Source organism: Corvus hawaiiensis, chromosome 1 (genome assembly GCF_020740725.1).
Source record: "Corvus hawaiiensis isolate bCorHaw1 chromosome 1, bCorHaw1.pri.cur, whole genome shotgun sequence".
Classification (NCBI taxonomy): Eukaryota; Metazoa; Chordata; class Aves; order Passeriformes; family Corvidae; genus Corvus; species Corvus hawaiiensis.
Window position 1 is genome coordinate 96483928 of NC_063213.1, and position 17908 is coordinate 96501835.

A 17908-nucleotide genomic window follows, 5' to 3' on the forward strand; every position below is an offset into this window, starting at 1 on the left:
GGGAAGGCGGGACCCGGGCCCGGAGCGCTGCCCGCGGCCTCAGCGGCGGTGGCGGGGCCTGGGCGCGGATCCCCGGCCGAAGGGCCCCGGAGCCGCCGCCGCCCCCGGCCCGGCCCGGCCCCCGCGCTCTGCCCGAACCCGAGCGGCGCCGACCGGGGGCACCGCCAACTCTCGCGAGACCCGCCCGCAACTCTCGCGATAGCACCGCCGCCACCCTTCCTTCCCTCCCTCCCTCCCGCCGCGCGAGTCCTCCTCGTCCGCGAGTCCTCTCGGAGAAGGGCGGGGGCGCACGCTCGTCCTCTCGCGAGAGCCGCGAAATCGCGCCGCCGGCGGCTTCCCAGCGAACTTTATTGGGGCGCGGGGCGGGGACAGCGCCCCCTAGCGCCCGGCCCGCAACAAAGCTCCATGGCGGCGTCGCCGCCCCGCCGGCCCGGCCTCCCGCCGCTCTCCCGCGCTGCGCTCTAAAGCCACCGGCGGGTCGCTGTCGGGCCCGGCCCGGCGCACCGGCGGGTAACGGGCGGTTAATGCTCCGTTAAGGGCTCCACAGCGGCCGCCGCCGCGCTTCCAGGAGGCTGAGGGGGCGGGGCGTGCTGTCTCTCAAGCCACGCCCACCCCTGCGCGCGCGGGCGCGGCGGAGTCTCGCGAGAGCGCGGGAGCGCAGCCGCGGGCGCAGCGATGGCGGCGGCCGCCGCCGTGTGAGGGCGAGGGCGGCCCCGCCGCCGCCCCCGCTCCCCGCCCGCTCCCGATCCCCTTTCCCAGTCCCTCTCTCGATCCTGGCCCCGGACCTGCAATATGAAGGCAGCGCCGGGCAGCGCCGAGGGTGAGTGCGACGCGGGGGTTCCCGCCGGCGCCGTGAGGGAACGAGGGGGGCCCTGTGGATCCGAGGCTCCGGGTCTGGGCAGCCCCGCGATGGGGCTGAGGTGCGCCCCGGAAAGCGAGAGGGTCGCAAAGGTGATTTGAAGTCTGGGGCATCTCTGTGATGAGGAGGGACCGCGGAGCCGGGCCTGGTTACTCTGGAGAAGGCTGAGAGGGGATCCCATCAGTCCGTACTAATGTCTCCAGAGGGTGTCAGAGGATGGTGCCAGACTCTGTTCAGCGGCAGGACGAGGAGCAATGGCCAGAAACTGAAACACAACAAGTTCCACCTCGACATGAGGAAGAACTTCTTCCCAGGAGGGTGTCAGAGCACTGGAGCAGCTGCCCTGGGAGGGAGCGGAGTCTCCCTCTCTGGAGATATTCCACACCCACCTGGGCACGTTCCGGGTGACCCTGCCTTGTCAGGGGTCTTGGGCTGAGTGATCTGCAGAGGTCCCTTCCAACTCTCTCCTGGGATTCTGGACAACTCACTGTAGGTAGGGGAGGGGGCTTGGACCAGGTGAGCTCCAGGGGTCCCTTCCCACCTCCAACATCCTGTGTTGATGCAGCTGAAAGGTATAAAGTGCCTGAAAACAAAATCCCGGAATAGTTGGGGTTGTTGGAAGGGATCTCTGGGGATCATCCAGTCCAACCCCCCTGCCAAGGTAGGGTCACCTGGAGCAGGTGACACAGGTGGGTTTGGAATGTCTCCAGAGCAGGAGACTCCAAAACATCCAGCACACATTCATTCATTCATTCCTTTCACTGGGATTTGGAGGACTCGGTGTTAGGTCCGTGGGCTGGGAGAGCATCAATGAGGAACCCAAACCGAGGAAGTTTGGCAGGTGGAAGTCACAGGATCCTGTGAGGTGAGACTAAAATGTCATGTTTGCCTTGGACCCTCCGGTGTCAGGGAGAGGGTTTATTCTGGAGTGATGTCCACTGGGATTTTTTTTGACATGGAAGTGTGGAAAACTCTGTCTCTTGGCAATAAAATACAGGATTTGAGTGTTCCTGAAAGCCGCATTCTCTTTGTCATGCTCCAGTCACTCATCCACTGCTTCATCCCCTCCCAGCACATGGAGCCGTGTCCTGGCTCTGGAGCAGCACTGAGGGAACAGCAGCCCTCAGCTCTGAGCTATTTGTAGAGTCATGGAATGTCCTAAGCTGGAAGGAACCCATAGGATCATCAAAGTCCAACCCCTGGCCCTGCACAGACACCCCAACAATCCCACCCTGTACCTGAGAGCGTTGTCCAAATCCTCCTGGAGCTCTGGCAGCCTTGGGGCTGGGCCCATTCCCTGGGGAGCCTGTTCAGTGCCCAACCACTCTCTGGGGGAAGAATCTCTCCCAAAATCCAACCTAACCCTCCCAGACACAGCTCCAGCCATTCCCCCGAGTCCTACAGTGGGGCAGGAGTGCGTCTGAGCACAGAATTTGTGACAACTGGCGATTGGAATGACTTGGTTGAGGTTTTTGATGATGGAAGGTGTGAAGACCTTTCAAAAAGTTGGGAGAGAGAACAGAGGGGGAGCCCAGGACACAAAATCCCACCTCACTGCTTTAACACCGTGTTTCCCACACTTTCCTGCCCCAGGGAAGCATCGTCGTTAGACCCTGAGGATCCTGTTGGATCTTCAGACAGTGCCCTGATGTCCTCCTGTCCTGACAGAACTGAACCTGCTGGGGCCACATCACTCAGGGATCGTGCAGAACAGGAGCTGGGCATTTTCCAGACAGGCATTCCATAGGATTTTCATGGTCCTTTAAGTTTTAACAGCTTGGGATATTCCATAACATTTACCTCACCTCGAGGTCTGGGGTTAAACCAGTGGTAAGTAAATTCTTTGAAGTCATCTTTAGCTTAAAGGTGGAAGGTGTTTTGCTCCTAAACTGATTGTTAAACTTCCAATATTGACTCATTCTCTTTCCTGAATATTCCTGTCTCACAGAGGCGGAAAAGCTGAACAAGATGAGCTCCCTCCTGGAAAGGCTCCACGCCAAGTACAGCCAGAACCGGCCCTGGACAGAAACCATGAAGTTGGTCCGTCAGGTCATGGTGAGGATTGCTGGGCTCTGAGCAGGAGCTGTCTGGGGCTCCTCTGGTGATGATTTTGTGTTGGGTTCTTAGATCTCTTCAAGGCATTCAAGGCTTTGCTCTCTCCTGGATGGGGGCACAGGGGAGGGAGGGATGTCCAAACGCTCTCCTAGTTACAGATTAATTGTCAGCTCAGTGCCAGGAAAAGGATCAAACTTGTATTTTCTGCTATTTACCCTTCCAGGATATTGTTTTGTAGAGCAGACACTCAACACTCAGTGCTGGCTTAGTCAAAAATGGGTTTGAAATATTGGTGTGGGTGGGGCAAGGAGGAGCAGGAGGCAGGGAGAGCTACAGCAAAGCCTCCTGCACATGCTCAGGTGTTAAAAGTTTGCCTGGCTCTTTATTTCTCTGTCACCTCTTTTAAAACTCTCATCTTAGACCTGTTAAAAGTTGCTACATTCTGTTCTTCCAGCTGAGCAAGTTGCTTAAAAGAAAATAAATCAGTTCCAGGCCTGCCTTTGTAATCTGCTTGCAAACAGATACTGTTCACCTAGAGGAATCAGGATGATGTAATTTGGGCATGAAATCTAATCTGCTTTTAATTATCTAAATAAACCTGCCTTGGCTGCTCAAAAGTTTCCATAATTCTCTCCTACTGAGGGACAAGGAAAAATGACCTTTTTTTCTTTTGTCTGCCCAAGGAAAAGCGAGTGGTGCTGAACTCGGGGGGACACCAGCACCTGGTGAGCTGCTTGGAGACGCTGCAGAAGGCCCTGAAAGGTTGGTGTGTTCTCTGCATGCTCTCCACAGGCTGCTGCAGGGTGGAAAATCCTATGGAAATGCTCCATAAAAATCACACACAGGGTGTTGCTGGTGCTCAGGGGTTCATCAGCACTCCCAGCCAGGCAGGACAGTCAGCACTGGCTGTGCTGCTTTTATTGGGAAAAGCCTCTCATTGTCCAGAGCAGCTGTGGCTGCCCCATCCCTGGAAGTGTCCAAGGCCAGGTTGGACAGGGCTTGGAGCACCCTGGGATAGTGGGAGCTGTCCCTGCCCATGGCAGGGGTGGCACTGAATGGGCTTTAAGGTCCCTTCCAAACCATTCCATGGCTCTGTGAGTGCCCATAGCTGGATTCCACTTGCAGAAGAAACTCCATTCTCTCCTTGCAGTTTGGGAATATTTGGGTTTCTCCGTGCAGACCCTTGTGTTTGTATTTGGGCACAGGTCCTGTGTGGTTGCACGTGTGACAGTGTGAGCAGACGTGGGAGGGGGTAACCATCTGAGACTGGGTTTATTGCTGGTGCCTTAATCCCTTAGGGAATGTCAGACCATTCCCCTAAACTTTGGTTTTTGCTCCCTCCATCCAGTATCATCTCTGCCTGCCATGACTGATCGCTTGGAATCCATTGCCAGGCAAAGCGGGTGGGTCTCCTCCTTTGATTCATGGCAAAGACCTCTCCTGGTTCCCTGCCCACACCAGAACCTTCTGGTGCTTGGATTGTGGGGTTTTGTGTGCTTGGATTGGGGATTTTGTGTGCTTGGATTGGGGTGTTTTATGTGCTTGGATTGGGGTGTTTTGTGTGCTTGGATTGGGGTTTTTGTGTGCTTGGATTGGGGTTTTTGTTTGCTTGGATTGTGGGGTTTGCTGATGGATTTTGTGTGCTTGGATTGTGGGGGTTTGTGTGCTTGGGTGATAGGGTTTTGTATGATGGATTGGGGAGCTTTGTGTACTTGGATTGCAGGGTTTATGTGTTTGGACTGTGGGTTTTGTGTGCTTGGATTGGGAGGTTTTGTGTAATGGACTGTGGGATTTTCTGTAATGGATTGTGGGACTGTGTGCTTGGATTGTGGGGTTTTGTGTGCTTGGATTGGAGGGTTTGTGTGCTTGGATTGGGAGGTTTATGTGCTTGGATTGTGGGATTTTGTGTGCTTGGATTGGGAGGTTTATGTGCTTGGATTGGGAGGTTTATGTGCTTGGATTGTGGGGTTTTGTGTGCTTGGATTGGGAGGTTTGTGTGCTTGGATTGTGGGGTTTTGTGTGCTTGGATTGTGGGGTTTTGTATGCTTGGATTGGGAGGTTTGTGTGCTTGGATTGTGGGGTTTTGTGTGCTTGGATTGGGAGGTTTGTCTGCTTGGATTGTGGGGTTTTGTGTGCTTGGACTGGGGAATTTTGTGTGCTTAGATTGGGGGGTGTTTCTGGGGGTGTTTCTGGGGGTTTTCTGGGGGTTTTCTGTGCATCTCACAGCGATTTTTGTTCTGTTTCCTCTGGAAGCCTCGGCTCCCACCTGAGTGCGAACGGCACCGAGTGTTACATCACCTCGGACATGTTTTATGTGGAAGTGCAGTTGGATCCTACAGGGCTGCTCTGTGATGTCAAGGTGGCTCACCATGGAGAAAACCCCGTGGTGGGTATTCCTAGGAAAGAAGAACCCTTGTCCTTTTGGGATTGCCATTTACCTCCCTTTGGTTTGAGCAGAGGAAATGAGTTGTATTTAACATTCCCTTAGACCCAGAGTCACACCCCTGCTGCTCGTTCTAGTGGGAAGTAAAATCCTCCATGGAGTAGTTTGCTCCTGTGGGATAATCTGATCAATGCACACTATGGATTTACAACGGGCAGAATTATTTGAGGAAGTTACCCCAGTGTTTCTGAGAATTTTATGGAAGTTATCACTGTGTTTCCAAGGAAAGAGAAGGGGAATTATTCTTACAAAGCTCAGATGTGGGAATGGAAAGTTCTAAAATGTGGAAAGCTGGGAGAAAATGGCTTTACTGCCTGTGGAGGAGTTTGAGGTTGGTGTTTGGCCTCTCCTGGAAACATAGGGATATTATTTTTAATATCCCTATGTAAGGTCATAGATTTTCAACCTAAGGCTTCACAATTTGAGAAGTTTATTTCAAATTAATAATTTAAGAGGAAATGTTATTGCTGGGACTTGTCCCAGCAGGGGTTGAGGAGCAGAAGTAGAACCACAGCGAGGTGTGGTTGTGAGCATTGTGTGGCTTCCCAGGAAAAGCTGGTGCTCGGGAATTTCCCTGTCCTGGTATTTCCCAGTTCAGAGCTGCACAAAGCCTGGAGTGGCTGCATTCCACACTGATATCCTTGTGTGTTCTTTCCTTTTCAGAGCTGTCCAGAACTGGTGCAACATCTGAGGTGAGTGACAAGGGTGGGATGTTGTGTTTCTTCGCACGTTTCTCTTTCCTGTAATGTTCTGATGCTATTTGATGTCTGGAAACACAAAATTCTTCACAGCTGCTCCTTCCCTACAAAGTGTCTTCCCTTCTCCGGGGGATTTTCTGGCTTTGACTCAGATCTTGTGATTCTGGCTGCTGTGCAAAGTATCTTCAAAGCCCACAGCAGGTTAAAGCTGAATCATTGAAAGAACAAATTTTGTAGCTTTCATGTAGCAAAAGTCTTTTTTTTTAATTGGCTCAGTGTCTGCATTGATGTCACTTTTTAAAATGAAACCTATCTGTTACTAATTTGAATACTTAGTAACTTTTCCTCCCTTTTCCTTTCAGAGAGAAAAATTTTGATGAGTTTTCAAAGCATCTGAGGGGACTTGTGAACCTGTATAAGCTGCCAGGGGACAAGTAAGTCCAGAATTCATTTATATCCACATATATAAAATGAAATAATAAGTCTAGAATACATTTATTTATACCCACACATAAAAAATGAAACAACCCTCCAAGCTTGTAGGTTTGCACTGCACAGTTCCTTTCAAGTTTTCTTATATTGTTTAATTGGGTTTTTTTTTCTTTTTTCCTAAGCAAACTTAAAACTAAAATGTACTTGGCTCTGCAGTCCTTGGAGTTGGATCTCCAAAAGATGGCTGGGATGTATTGGTGAGTTTGTGGTGTCTGTGTGGTTGGGTGGGTTTTGTAAATACCTATAAATGCTCAGAGCTCTGAGAAATTCCTTTTTAACTGTGGAAATTGATTAGAAGAGAGTCTAAAAGTCAAAATAAAAAGTTTGTAGCTTGATGGATTTAGTGGTCATGTGTTTTACAGTAAGAAATTGAGACAGCTTTGGTCCTGTTTCACTGCTGTAGGTTCAGTGATCAACCAGCCATGCTGCAGAGTAAAGCAGCTTTTGTTTTGCCTGTACAGTAAGATCAGGCTCTCTTTGGGTCCCAGAAATGTGTATTTTAGGTTAAAATCACTCTCAGCACATGAATTTTGGCTTCAGGTGTGGCTGTGGCTTGTTTCAGCCTGTGATTGCCTCTCTTGCAGGCAAGCCACCAATGCAAACCCCCTGGACAAGATCCTGCATGGCAGTGTTGGCTATCTCACCCCCAGGAGTGGAGGTACTTGTGATTCACACTTTAAAAAAAAGGAATTAATGAAAATTTATTTGTTCTTGGCCCCCATTATGGGTGATAGTTTCACATTAACTGATGGAAAAATAAAGTAAAAGAGGGACAAGGTGTTTGTGTGGCTTTGGGGTGTGGGGATGATCAGGTTGGCTTCTCAGGACGCCTCATCAGGAGTTTCTCTCCCCCAGGTCTCCTGATGAACCTCAAATATTACGTCTCCCCCTATGATTTATTTGAGGATGGCACTGGAGCCCCCGTGGTTTTGCACGAGAACAATGGTAGGTCAGCTGTGGGGCTGCTGGGAGCTGCTGCTGCTTGAGGGAGAGAAGGAAGCAGAATTCCAGCCTAGCTCCCCTCTGCTGTCACCCTGTCACAGGCTGTCCTGTGGAGGACCCAGCTTTAGTGAGCCCAGGTGCAAACACTGGCCCAGGTGACCATTGACCATTGGACCTTGTGGCTGTGCTGGAGTCAGAGCTGGGCTCCTGTGGGGTCGTGGGGTGACTGTTTGCAGGCAGAGCCTTTTTCCTTGGAGTGAATCTCATTTTAACATGGGATTTGTTTTGTTGTCTGAGTAAAAACATAGAATCCCAGAATGGTTTGGGTTGGGAGGCACCTTAAAGCTCATCCAGTTCCAACCCTCTGCCATGGGCAGGGACACTTCCGCTATCCCGGGTTCCTCAGAGCCCCATCCAACCTGGTGCCTCTTCCCTCATACTGGGAGATTGTTTCTATGCACGGACATCTGGCTCTTGTTAAAATGCCAAAACCGAGCTCCAGTTGTCAGGAAAGAAGAGGGGGAAATTATCCAAAATCATTATTTGTTTTGCTTTGCAAAGAGCGAACGACGAACTCACAAATGCATTTGGAAAATATTTTGAGAGTGACGCAACTGATCCACCTGGCAAGAGGGAAGTGGAGCTCTGGGTAGAACAGTCAGTTTGGCTGTTTTCCATTTAGTCCTGGAGGTGAACAGTGAACTCTGTGCCTTGTGGGGGAAGCCAGATATTTCCACCAGAGTGATATTTTATGGAGTCACAGAATGTTTTGTGTTGGAAAGCACCCTAAGGCTCATCCAATTCCATGGGCAGGGACACCTTCCACTATCCCAGGTTGCTCCAAGCCCCATCCAACTTGGCCTTGGACACTTCCAGAGATGGAGAGTATATTTAATTAATGTTTAATCCACAAAACTTGCACTGAATGGGTTTTTTTTCCATCAGCTTATGTCCTTGCCGGGTTCTTCTCTTGCTTCCCCCCGCAGTTCCTCGCTCGCTGGGCATGAACGTGTCCGTGACAGTCGAGGGAACCATGGCAATGCACAAACTTCCAATTGCTCCCCTGATCATGGGCTCCCACCCCGTGGACAGCAAAGGGTAAGGGCAGGACACGAGGCCAGCACTCAGCTGGCGTCAGTGGGGAATGGCTGTGTGATGTCACAGCATGATGTGAGTTACACAAGTGCTGTCTTTAGGCCAAGAAAGGCCTGTTTCAGGGCTCTGAGGTGCTCCTGAGGAGTGCCTTTATTTTTAAGGTGTAACTGTGTATTTGAGGAAACATAAATGTTGTGTCAGGTGACAGCAGAAGCCCTGCAGCTCACAGGACCTTTTGTCCCCCCCAATCTTTCAGAACTCCGTCTTTCTCCTCGATCACCAGTGCCAACAGCGTGGACTTGCCAGCTTGTTTCTTCCTGAAGTTCCCACGTCCCATTCCAGTGTCTCGAGCTTTCATCCAGAAACTCCAGAGCTGCACAGGTGGGTTGCAGAGCTGTCAGGGTTTTATTAATGTTTCATCTCCAGGGTTTTATTAATGTCTCCTTGTTTCTATCAGTAAACGCTGCTGATTTTTAACACGTGCCAGGGAAATTGCTCGGGGTTTTGTGCTGTTCTCAGTAAAACCTGGACAGGTTCTCCCACCATCTCTCCCTGGCTCCCAGGTGCCATCATTCCATGCTGTCTTGTCCCCTCAGGTATCCCACTGTTTGACACGTCACCCACATTTGTCCCCCTGTATGAGCTGATCACGCAGTTTGAGTTGTCCAAGGAGGCCGATCCCCTGCCCCTGAACCACAACATGCGCTTCTACGCAGTAAGTGTGCTCTCCCAGCCAGCCTGGGACACCTCCACAGCAGCATTTCAGGGGGGGTTCAGCTGTCTTCCAAGTGGGATAAATGGGTTCGGTATTTATTCCAGGACAAAACTTGTTCTTCAAGTGTTAGGATTCAGGTACAGGGCCCTGGCACAGGTTCCCAGAGAAGCTGTGGCTGTCCCATCCCTGGAAGTGTCCAAGGCCAGGTTGGACAGGGCTTGGAGCAATGTGAGACAGTGGAAGCTGTCCCTGCCCATGGCAGGGGGTGGGATTGGATGGGCTTTAACATTCCTCCCAACCCAAACCATTCTATGATGACCATGGTGATTAGGAAAATGAGGTATTGAAAGATGCTTTGCTGTTGGAGTGCAGCTGCAGGGAGGAGAGCAGAGGGGCTGAGCCTTCCCAGGATCTGTCCCTTCCTTTTGTGCAGTGATGTGTGGCTGAATGAATTGCAACATTTTGTGAGAAATCCTTAAATCTGTGAATGAGTGTTAACTCCAGAGGATTCTCTCCCCAGAAGGGATGCCATCCAATGTGAAACTGTTTTAGTGGGAACAGTGAATGCTGTTGGGCAGTACTTTTGAGGAATGAAAATGATGTTTTCCTTGTTCAGAGTGGAAGGAAAACATCCTCGGTGTTTGTCCCTTTCAGCCAGAAAGGTGACGTGGTGTCAGTGGCTTCTGGGCACTGCTGGATGTCCCTTATCCCCCTCTACCCGGCTGGACTAAAGCAGGAATTGTTTGTCAGGCTCTTCCAGGACAGCAGCACTGTTACTTCCTGAACAAAGACGCTCCTCTCCCGGACGGACGAAGCCTCCAGGGAACTCTGATCAGCAAAATCGCCTTCCAGCACCCCGGCCGGGTGCCCCTCATCCTCAACTTGATCCGGCACCAGGTGGCCTACAACACCCTCATCGGCAGCTGTGTCAAGAGGACAGTCCTGAAGGAAGGTGGGTGCCACCTCCGGAGGAATATGACGTGGGAATGATGAACCCTGGGTAGTTTTCCTCATAAGAAATGAGGCCTCTGCTGCTTCCCTTATTTTTATCCCGTCTTTGTGGGGATTTTGAGGCTCTGGTTCATCTCCACTCTTCCCTCAGTTAATGTTTCCTGTGCCTTTCAGATTCTCCTGGGATCCTGCAGTTTGAAGTTTGTCCTCTCTCTGACTCCTGTTTCAGTGTATCCTTCCAGCACCCCGTGAACGACTCCCTGGTGTGTGGTAAGTGGGCTCATGGGCAGCAGGAACAGCGTTTTTGGGAAGGCTGGCAGGGTTTCCTCGCTCTGTGTGCAGGATTTTGATCTCTCCTAAACACCTGCTCTCTCTTGCAGTGGTGATGGATGTGCAGGACTCCACCCATGTGAACTGCAAGCTGTACAAAGGGCTGTCCGATGCCCTCATCTGTACAGATGATTTCATTGCCAAGGTTGTTCAAAGGTAAGCTGGGATTTTGTCCCACCTTGCACTCCCAACCACACAGATGAGTTCTGCTCCTTCTCGTGTTCATCCAGCAGTTCTGGAGCTGTTCTGTGCTTGTTTGGAAGAGAGAAAAACTCACAGCCCTGCTGAAAATTCAATACCAGATGTTGAACTGTAGCTACTAATTTTTGAGTTTGTTGTTTACACAGGGCTTTTATCCAGGTTCCTCCACCTCAGTTCCATTCAGAACAGAGCAGGATGTTCACAGGGCACAACACTCCTGTCACCTTTTGAGTGAGAATCACTGGTTTTGCGTTCAGCACGTTATAGACTCATCATCCCTGAGGAGAATGTGGAGTTATCACTGATTTTTGAGCTCAAAAAGCTGCCCCTGCCCATGGCAGAGGGGTGGAACTGCATGGGCTTTAAGCCCTTCCAACCCAAGCCATCCTGGGATTTTTATAAGGTTGCAGGAAATCAGGTTTGCCAAGCTTAGATAAAGGAGTTTTCTGGCAGAATCAGAGTAACAACCCAGATTCCTTCATCAGGACAGGACAATGGGGATTGGCTTTAAACTGAAACAGTGCTTTTAGATGGGATATTGGGAAGAAATCCCTCCCTGTGAGGGTGGGCAGGCCCTGGCACAGGGTGCCCAGAGAAGCTGTGGCTGCCCCTGGATCCCTGGAAGTGTCCAAGGCCAGGCTGGACAATGCTTGGAGCACCCTGGGACAGTGGGAGGTGTCCCTGCCCATGGCAGGGGTGGCACTGGATGAGCTTTAAGGCCCCTTCCTACCCAAACCATTCCGTGATTCTATGATTGCATCCTGTGCTTTTTAACTACCAGATAACGATCTGTCAGCCATCAGTTATTAGAGTTAATTGATTAATTCTCCCTCTGTGATTGCAAGGCGGTGCATAAAGGCGCTGGTGTCTCGTGGCTGGATAAGGGTGGTGGGATAAATGTGAATCCGAGCAGAACAGCAGGACATAAACCCTGGACCTGCTGCTCTCCTGTGCAAGCCCCTGAGTGCTCGTTTTATACCTGATGGAGGTGTAAAACCGCCCCAGTGACCTTGGCTAAGGGCAGCCAACCCCACCCTGACTCTCTGCTGTGTCTTGCAGGTGCATGTCCATCCCTGTCACCATGAGAGCCATCCGCAGGAAAGCAGAAACCATTCAAGCTGACACCCCAGCCCTGTCCCTCATTGCAGAGACAGTTGAAGACATGGTGAAGAAAAACCTGCCCCCAGCCAGCAGCCCAGGGTATGGCATGACCACAGGCAGCAACCCAATGAGTGGGACCACCACCCCAACCAACACTTTTCCTGGGGGGCCCATCACTACTTTGTTTAACATGAGCATAAGCATGAAAGAGAGGCATGACTCGGTGGGCCATGGGGAGGACTTCAGCAAAGTGTCTCAGAACCCTATTCTCACTAGTTTGTTGCAGATCACAGGGAATGTGGGGTCTACCATTGGCTCAAGTCCAACCCCCCCCCACCACACACCACCACCAGTATCCTCACCAGCCAGCAACACCAAGAACCACCCCATGCTCATGAACCTTCTTAAGGAGAATCCTCCTCAGGATTTCTCCACTCTGTATGGGAGCAGCCCTCTGGAAAGGCAGAACTCTTCCTCTGGCTCCCCCAGAATGGAAATGGGCCCTGGGGGGAATAAGCAAAAGAAAAAAAAATCCCGCATGCCAGCCGACAAGCCCAAGCACCAGACTGAGGATGATTTCCAGAGGGAGCTCTTTTCCATGGATGTTGACTCCCAGAACCCCATTTTTGATGTCAACATGACTGCAGACACCCTGGACACCCCTCATATTACTCCAGCACCCAGCCAGTGCAGCACTCCTCCTACCACCTACCCCCAGGCGCTCCCCCACGCGCAGCCCAGTATCCAGAGGATGGTTCGCCTGTCCAGCTCGGACAGCATCGGGGCCGATGTCACCGACATCCTCTCGGATATAGCGGAGGAGGCTTCCAAGCTGCCCACCAGTACCGAGGACTGCCCACCCATTGGGACTCCAGTCAGAGACTCTTCTAGTTCAGGACATTCACAAAGTGCCCTCTTTGACCCCGATGTTTTTCAGACCAACAGTAGTGAGAACCCCTACACAGACCCCGCAGACCTGATCGCGGACGCCGCTGTGAGCCCCAACAGCGACTCCTCCAACCATTTTTTTCCAGACGGGGTAGATTTCAACCCTGACTTGCTGAACAGCCAGAGCCAGAGCGGTTTTGGGGAGGAATACTTTGATGAGAGCAGTCAGAGCGGAGACACTGACGATTTCAAGGGCTATGCCCCCCAGGCTCTAACTAATTTGGGGGTGCAAGTCTTGGGGGCTGACGGGGGGGAAAATAAATTTAAGGGGAGCACTCCATCCGATACGGTGGATTTTAGTATTATTGCAGCTGCCAGCAAAGCACTGGGGTCCTCCGACATCATGGAGCACCACAGTGGAGGTCAGAGCCCTTTGCTGAACACAGGGGATTTAGGAAAAGAGAAGTCTCAGAAACGGGTAAAGGAAGGCAATGGGTCTGGAAGTGCCATGGCAGGTGCCGGGATAGATGGGAAGCCAGGGAAGCGCAGCCGGACGCCATCCAGTGATGGCAAAAGCAAAGAGAAACTTCCAAAGCGGAAGAAGCAGGAGACAGATGGGAAATCTCCATCTCACAGTTCGTCCAACAGGCCCTTCACGCCGCCAGCAAGCACAGGTGGGTCCAAGTCTCCGGGGAGTTCGGGCAGATCCCAGACTCCTCCCGGGGTAGCTACTCCTCCTATTCCAAAAATAACCATTCAGATCCCAAAAGGAACAGTGACTGTTGGCAAACCGTCTTCACACGGCCAGTACACGAGTAGTGGTTCTGTCACCTCCTCCAGTAGCAAAAGCCATCATAGCCATTCTTCCTCCTCCTCCTCTTCTTCCTCCTCTTCAACCTCAGGCAAAATTAAAAGCAAATCAGAAGGGTCTTCTGGCTCAAAGATGAGCAGCAGCCTCTACTCCAGCCAAGGTGGCTCCGGTTCGGGTCAGTCCAAGGGCTCAGCCCAGTCGGTGGGAAAGCCGGGATCCTCCCCCATCACCAAGCACGGCCTCAGCACCGGCTCTGGCAGCACCAAGATGAAACCTCAAGGAAAGCCATCGTCCCTCATGAACCCTTCCATGAGCAAACCAAACATCTCTCCATCTCACTCGAGACCCTCGGGGGGTTCTGACAAACTCGCCTCTCCCATGAAACCTGTCCCAGGTACTCCCCCGTCGTCTAAAGCAAAGTCACCCATCAGTTCAGGTTCCGGTGGGTCTCACATGTCTGGGACTGGCTCAAGCTCCAGCATGAAATCGTCTTCAGGAATGGGATCCTCCGGGTCTATGTCACAGAAACCACCCCCCTCGTCCAATTCCTCCACGGCATCTTCATCTTCCTTTTCATCCAGTGGGTCTTCCATGTCTTCATCCCAGAACCAGCATGGAAGCTCCAAAGGCAAGTCCCCGAGCAGAAACAAGAAGCCATCGCTGACCGCAGTCATAGACAAGCTGAAGCACGGGGTGGTCACGAGCGGGCCTGGCGGAGACGACCCCATGGATGGACAGATGGGGCCGAGTTCCAATTCCTCAAGCCATACAATGTCCTCCAAACACAACATGTCTGGAGGGGAGTTCCAGGGAAAGCGGGAGAAGAGCGACAAGGAGAAATCGAAGGTCTCTGTTTCTGGAGGATCTGTTGACTCTTCCAAGAAGAACTCGGATTCCAAAAACGTCGGAAGCACTGGAGTGGCCAAAATTATCATCAGCAAACACGATGGTGGTTCCCCCAGCATTAAAGCCAAAGTAACTCTGCAGAAACCCGGGGAAGGGGGCGGGGACGGCCTGAGGCCTCAGATGGCTTCTTCCAAAAGCTACGGATCCCCCCTGATCAGCGGCTCCACCCCCAAGCACGAGCGCTGCTCCCCCAGCCACAGCAAGTCCCCGGCGTACACCCCCCAGAACATCGACAGCGAGAGCGAGTCGGGCTCCTCCATCGCCGAGAAATCCTACCAGAACAGCCCCAGCTCTGATGACGGCATCCGGCCCCTGCCTGAGTACAGCGCCGAGAAACACAAGAAGCACAAAAAGGAGAAGAAAAAAGTGAAAGACAAAGACCGGGACAGAGATCGGGAGCGGGATAAGGACAGGGACAAGAAGAAATCCCACGGCATGAAGCCGGAGAGCTGGTCCAAGTCCCCGATCTCGGCGGATCAGTCTCTATCCATGGCGAGCAGTGCCATCCTCTCGGCCGAGCGGCCGTCCCGGGCCAGCCCCGAGTTCCTGATCGGGGAGGAAGATGATGATCTCATGGATGTTGCTCTAATTGGCAATTAATTCTCCCAGACGAGCTGTCTGCAGGGCTTGCGGGTCCTGGAGGGAAGGAAGGAAGGATTCATCCCAAACTTGCCACACGGATCTTCACGGGGTGTGTTTGGAGAAGGGAAAAATAAGTATTTCCGAGATACTTCCAAGATTTTCAGACCACCAAGGTCTGTGCAGAAGGTGTGAGTGCCAGCAGCCAGGTCCCTGCCTGTGGCCTTCATCCTGTGGGCACTTCCATTCTTCCTGAATTTACAAGTATTATCATCCCTGTTGGAATTAACGGGGGTGAAGCCGAGCGTGGGAATGTGGGAGCAGCTCCCAAATGGGGCAAACAGACATAGGCTGGTCTGGGAGATCCCAGTCCCTCTGCCCTCTTCCCATTCAGGATAAGCTCCTTTTGGATGTAGGAAGTTTTAAAAGTAATTACTTTAGGAAATGTTTTAGGGTTGGGTTTTAATTCTTTGGAAGAAGGAAAACCACGAGGTTTTTAATTTCTCTTGTTCCCACGGCATTCCTTCGTTCAATGCCCAGCTCAGCGCGGTGCCTCCGGTGCCTCATGGAAATCAAGGTTTTATCCCAGGTCACAGCTCTGAGGGATTGCTGCTGCCTTGGGTTTGCCTTCCCTTTTGTTTTAGCTATTTATTCACCTCCATGTGGGAATGCCTCGTGCTCCTTGTTTTCCCCCGACGGGAATTTGGGTAGAGCCTGTGGGTTTGGGTGGCTCTGCAGCTTTGGTGACATTCCAGCGTGGTGAAATTCCAGCAAATCACCGTGGAAAAGGGACTCCTGTCTGCACCAGCGAGTTTCCCTGGAATCCCCTTGTGCTGCTCAGCTGGGAATTGTGGTCACACACACAGGTACTGCCCTGGGAAGGATTGTCCAGCCGATGGAGCCGTGTCCTGCTTGGCACCGGCACTGCCTGGAAAACAGTCCCGGAGTGGCTCAGCTGGGATCAGAGTTGCAGGAGAAGCATTGATTTCCTTAAAAGATGGATTTTCCCCTTTTGGCTGGAATTAGGAGCATGACTCAGGCATCCTCTCCAGGCTGATCTTGTGGTCCCTGAAAGGAAAAGAGACTCAGGAGAGTGTTTTATTTTTAAAAGCAGTTTCATCTGATTCACTGAAGAGGAATGTGGGAAATCAGGAGTTCTGCAAACATATCTCCTTTGGAATTATGTACTGAGCAGGATCCTGCTCCCACAGGATTTTGCTGTCAGTTCTGGAGGCCAGGATTTCCCCGTGGGAGTGGGGGTTACGCTTCACCTTTGGGGATGCAGCGTGAAAAGATGTCAAGGATTTGAGTTTCTTTTAAACTTTTAAAATTTCCCATCCTGGGATACCCCAGGAAAGCTGTTTGGTTCCCAGCTTTTTGGAAAGGCCGGTGCCTTTTCAGTAGGTTGGCAACTATCCCATTCATTGTAGGGATTTTTCACCTCTTCCTTCTGCCTCCAGTTTAATTCCGGGGCTCCTGCAGAGCGTGGGAGCCTGAATTTCTCCCAAGCTTCCCCGAGCTCTGGAGAACTTTCCCTTCTCATGTTTTCCAATATTTATCCCTTGCTCCTGGGTGTCCTGCACACCACAACCTCCCCCTCACCAGAGCTCCCGTCCTCAGGGGCTGAAACGATAGGAAAGCGGGAATTAAATCCAAACCTGGAGCAAACGCTGTTGCTTCACGCAGCGTCGGAATCGAGTGACGAAGAGGATGTCAGGGATACAATCCCAGAGGAATTTAGCTGGAGCCCCTGCTCCAGGGGCTGCGTTGGGAACGGTGCCGGCTCAGCCTCCGGAGCGCTGCCTGCCCCCCTCTCCTGTTTTTATTTAACCCATTCTTTTGACACAAGCCCTTCGATCCGTTCCGAGTTGTGCGAGGGCACAACCAGCCTTCCAGAAGAAGCACTTTCAAGTGGAATCCAGGCTGGGAATCCCACAGGTTGGCTCCCCTGGACTTGTCCTTAGCCAGAGCTGTGTTTTCCTGCTGTCGAAGCACACAAAAAATTGGCAAGAAGTCCCGTTCAGCAGCGAAATTGACACAAAAATGTGTTTTAAAGGAACGAGCTGCACATGTTTCCTCTCCCCTCACCCAGACCAAAGCTCAGTATCCAAAATTCCCCCTGTGGAAGGTGGGAACAGAGGGAACAACGTCTCCTCTGGCCACTGCGGGAGGCACGAGTCCCAGATTTAAAGCTCTTCACCCCATTTTGGTGCCCTGTCCCCTTCCAATGACGTCAGTCCTGGGAGAGCTGAGGTGTGTGACCACGCAGAGGCTTTGGGGTGTCAGTGCTCGGGCTCTGAGAAATGGTTTATTTTTGGAATATTTTTGCTTATTCTCAATTATTTTACATCTTTCAGTATTCAGAAAGATAAAAGTGAAAATTAAATATAAGCCAAACCTTTTAATCTCAGGTGGTGAAGTGAACACGGAGATTAAAAGAAACTGGTTCTTTTCCTCGATTATCATGATGTACATAAATCCCTGGCTGGAAAATCGCTGGAATTGTAAATATCCCGGCTCCCGCGGCAGTTTTTTTTGGGCGGAAAGTGGAATTTCAACTTTTTTGGAAATATTGCAGAGAACATGTTTATTTACATGCAAATAAACCCCTTTGGTACAAAGCTCTCGCCTCCGTGATGGGGGGAGGGCGAGAAGGGCATCCCCGCCACGCTTGATTTTCCCGCTAGAATGACATCACCATGACGTCACCCGGAGGCGGGGCGCTGATTGGCTGAACTCGTTGCTCCCGGAAGAGAGCGGAGGGGCGGGGGACGCCCCCCCCCCTCCCCTCCCGGGACCCCCGATCCCCGCAGCCCCCCGGACACCGGGGGGAGGATCCTGC

At 51.8% G+C, this 17908-nt stretch overlaps 1 protein-coding gene across 2 annotated transcripts; it reads left to right on the forward strand.

Annotated features, from left to right (window-relative positions):
- Positions 1–700: 700 nt before the first annotated feature.
- Positions 701–17687, forward strand: MED1 (mediator complex subunit 1). Of its 2 annotated transcripts, none has more exons than XM_048318082.1 (17): positions 701–820; positions 2808–2914; positions 3598–3676; positions 4263–4317; positions 5168–5300; positions 6021–6049; positions 6418–6489; positions 6670–6744; positions 7132–7205; positions 7403–7492; positions 8476–8587; positions 8841–8965; positions 9181–9299; positions 10050–10251; positions 10425–10520; positions 10631–10736; positions 11841–17687. In XM_048318082.1, the coding sequence occupies exons 1-17, from the start codon at positions 793–795 to the stop codon at positions 15085–15087; spliced, it is 4749 nt and encodes a 1582-aa protein (XP_048174039.1). In that variant the 5' UTR covers positions 701–792; the 3' UTR covers positions 15088–17687. The 2 variants fall into 2 exon arrangements, with proteins under 2 accessions (XP_048174039.1, XP_048174045.1); XM_048318088.1 differs by lacking the exon at positions 701–820 and adding an exon at positions 2362–2689.
- The last annotated feature ends 221 nt before the right edge of the window (positions 17688–17908 follow it).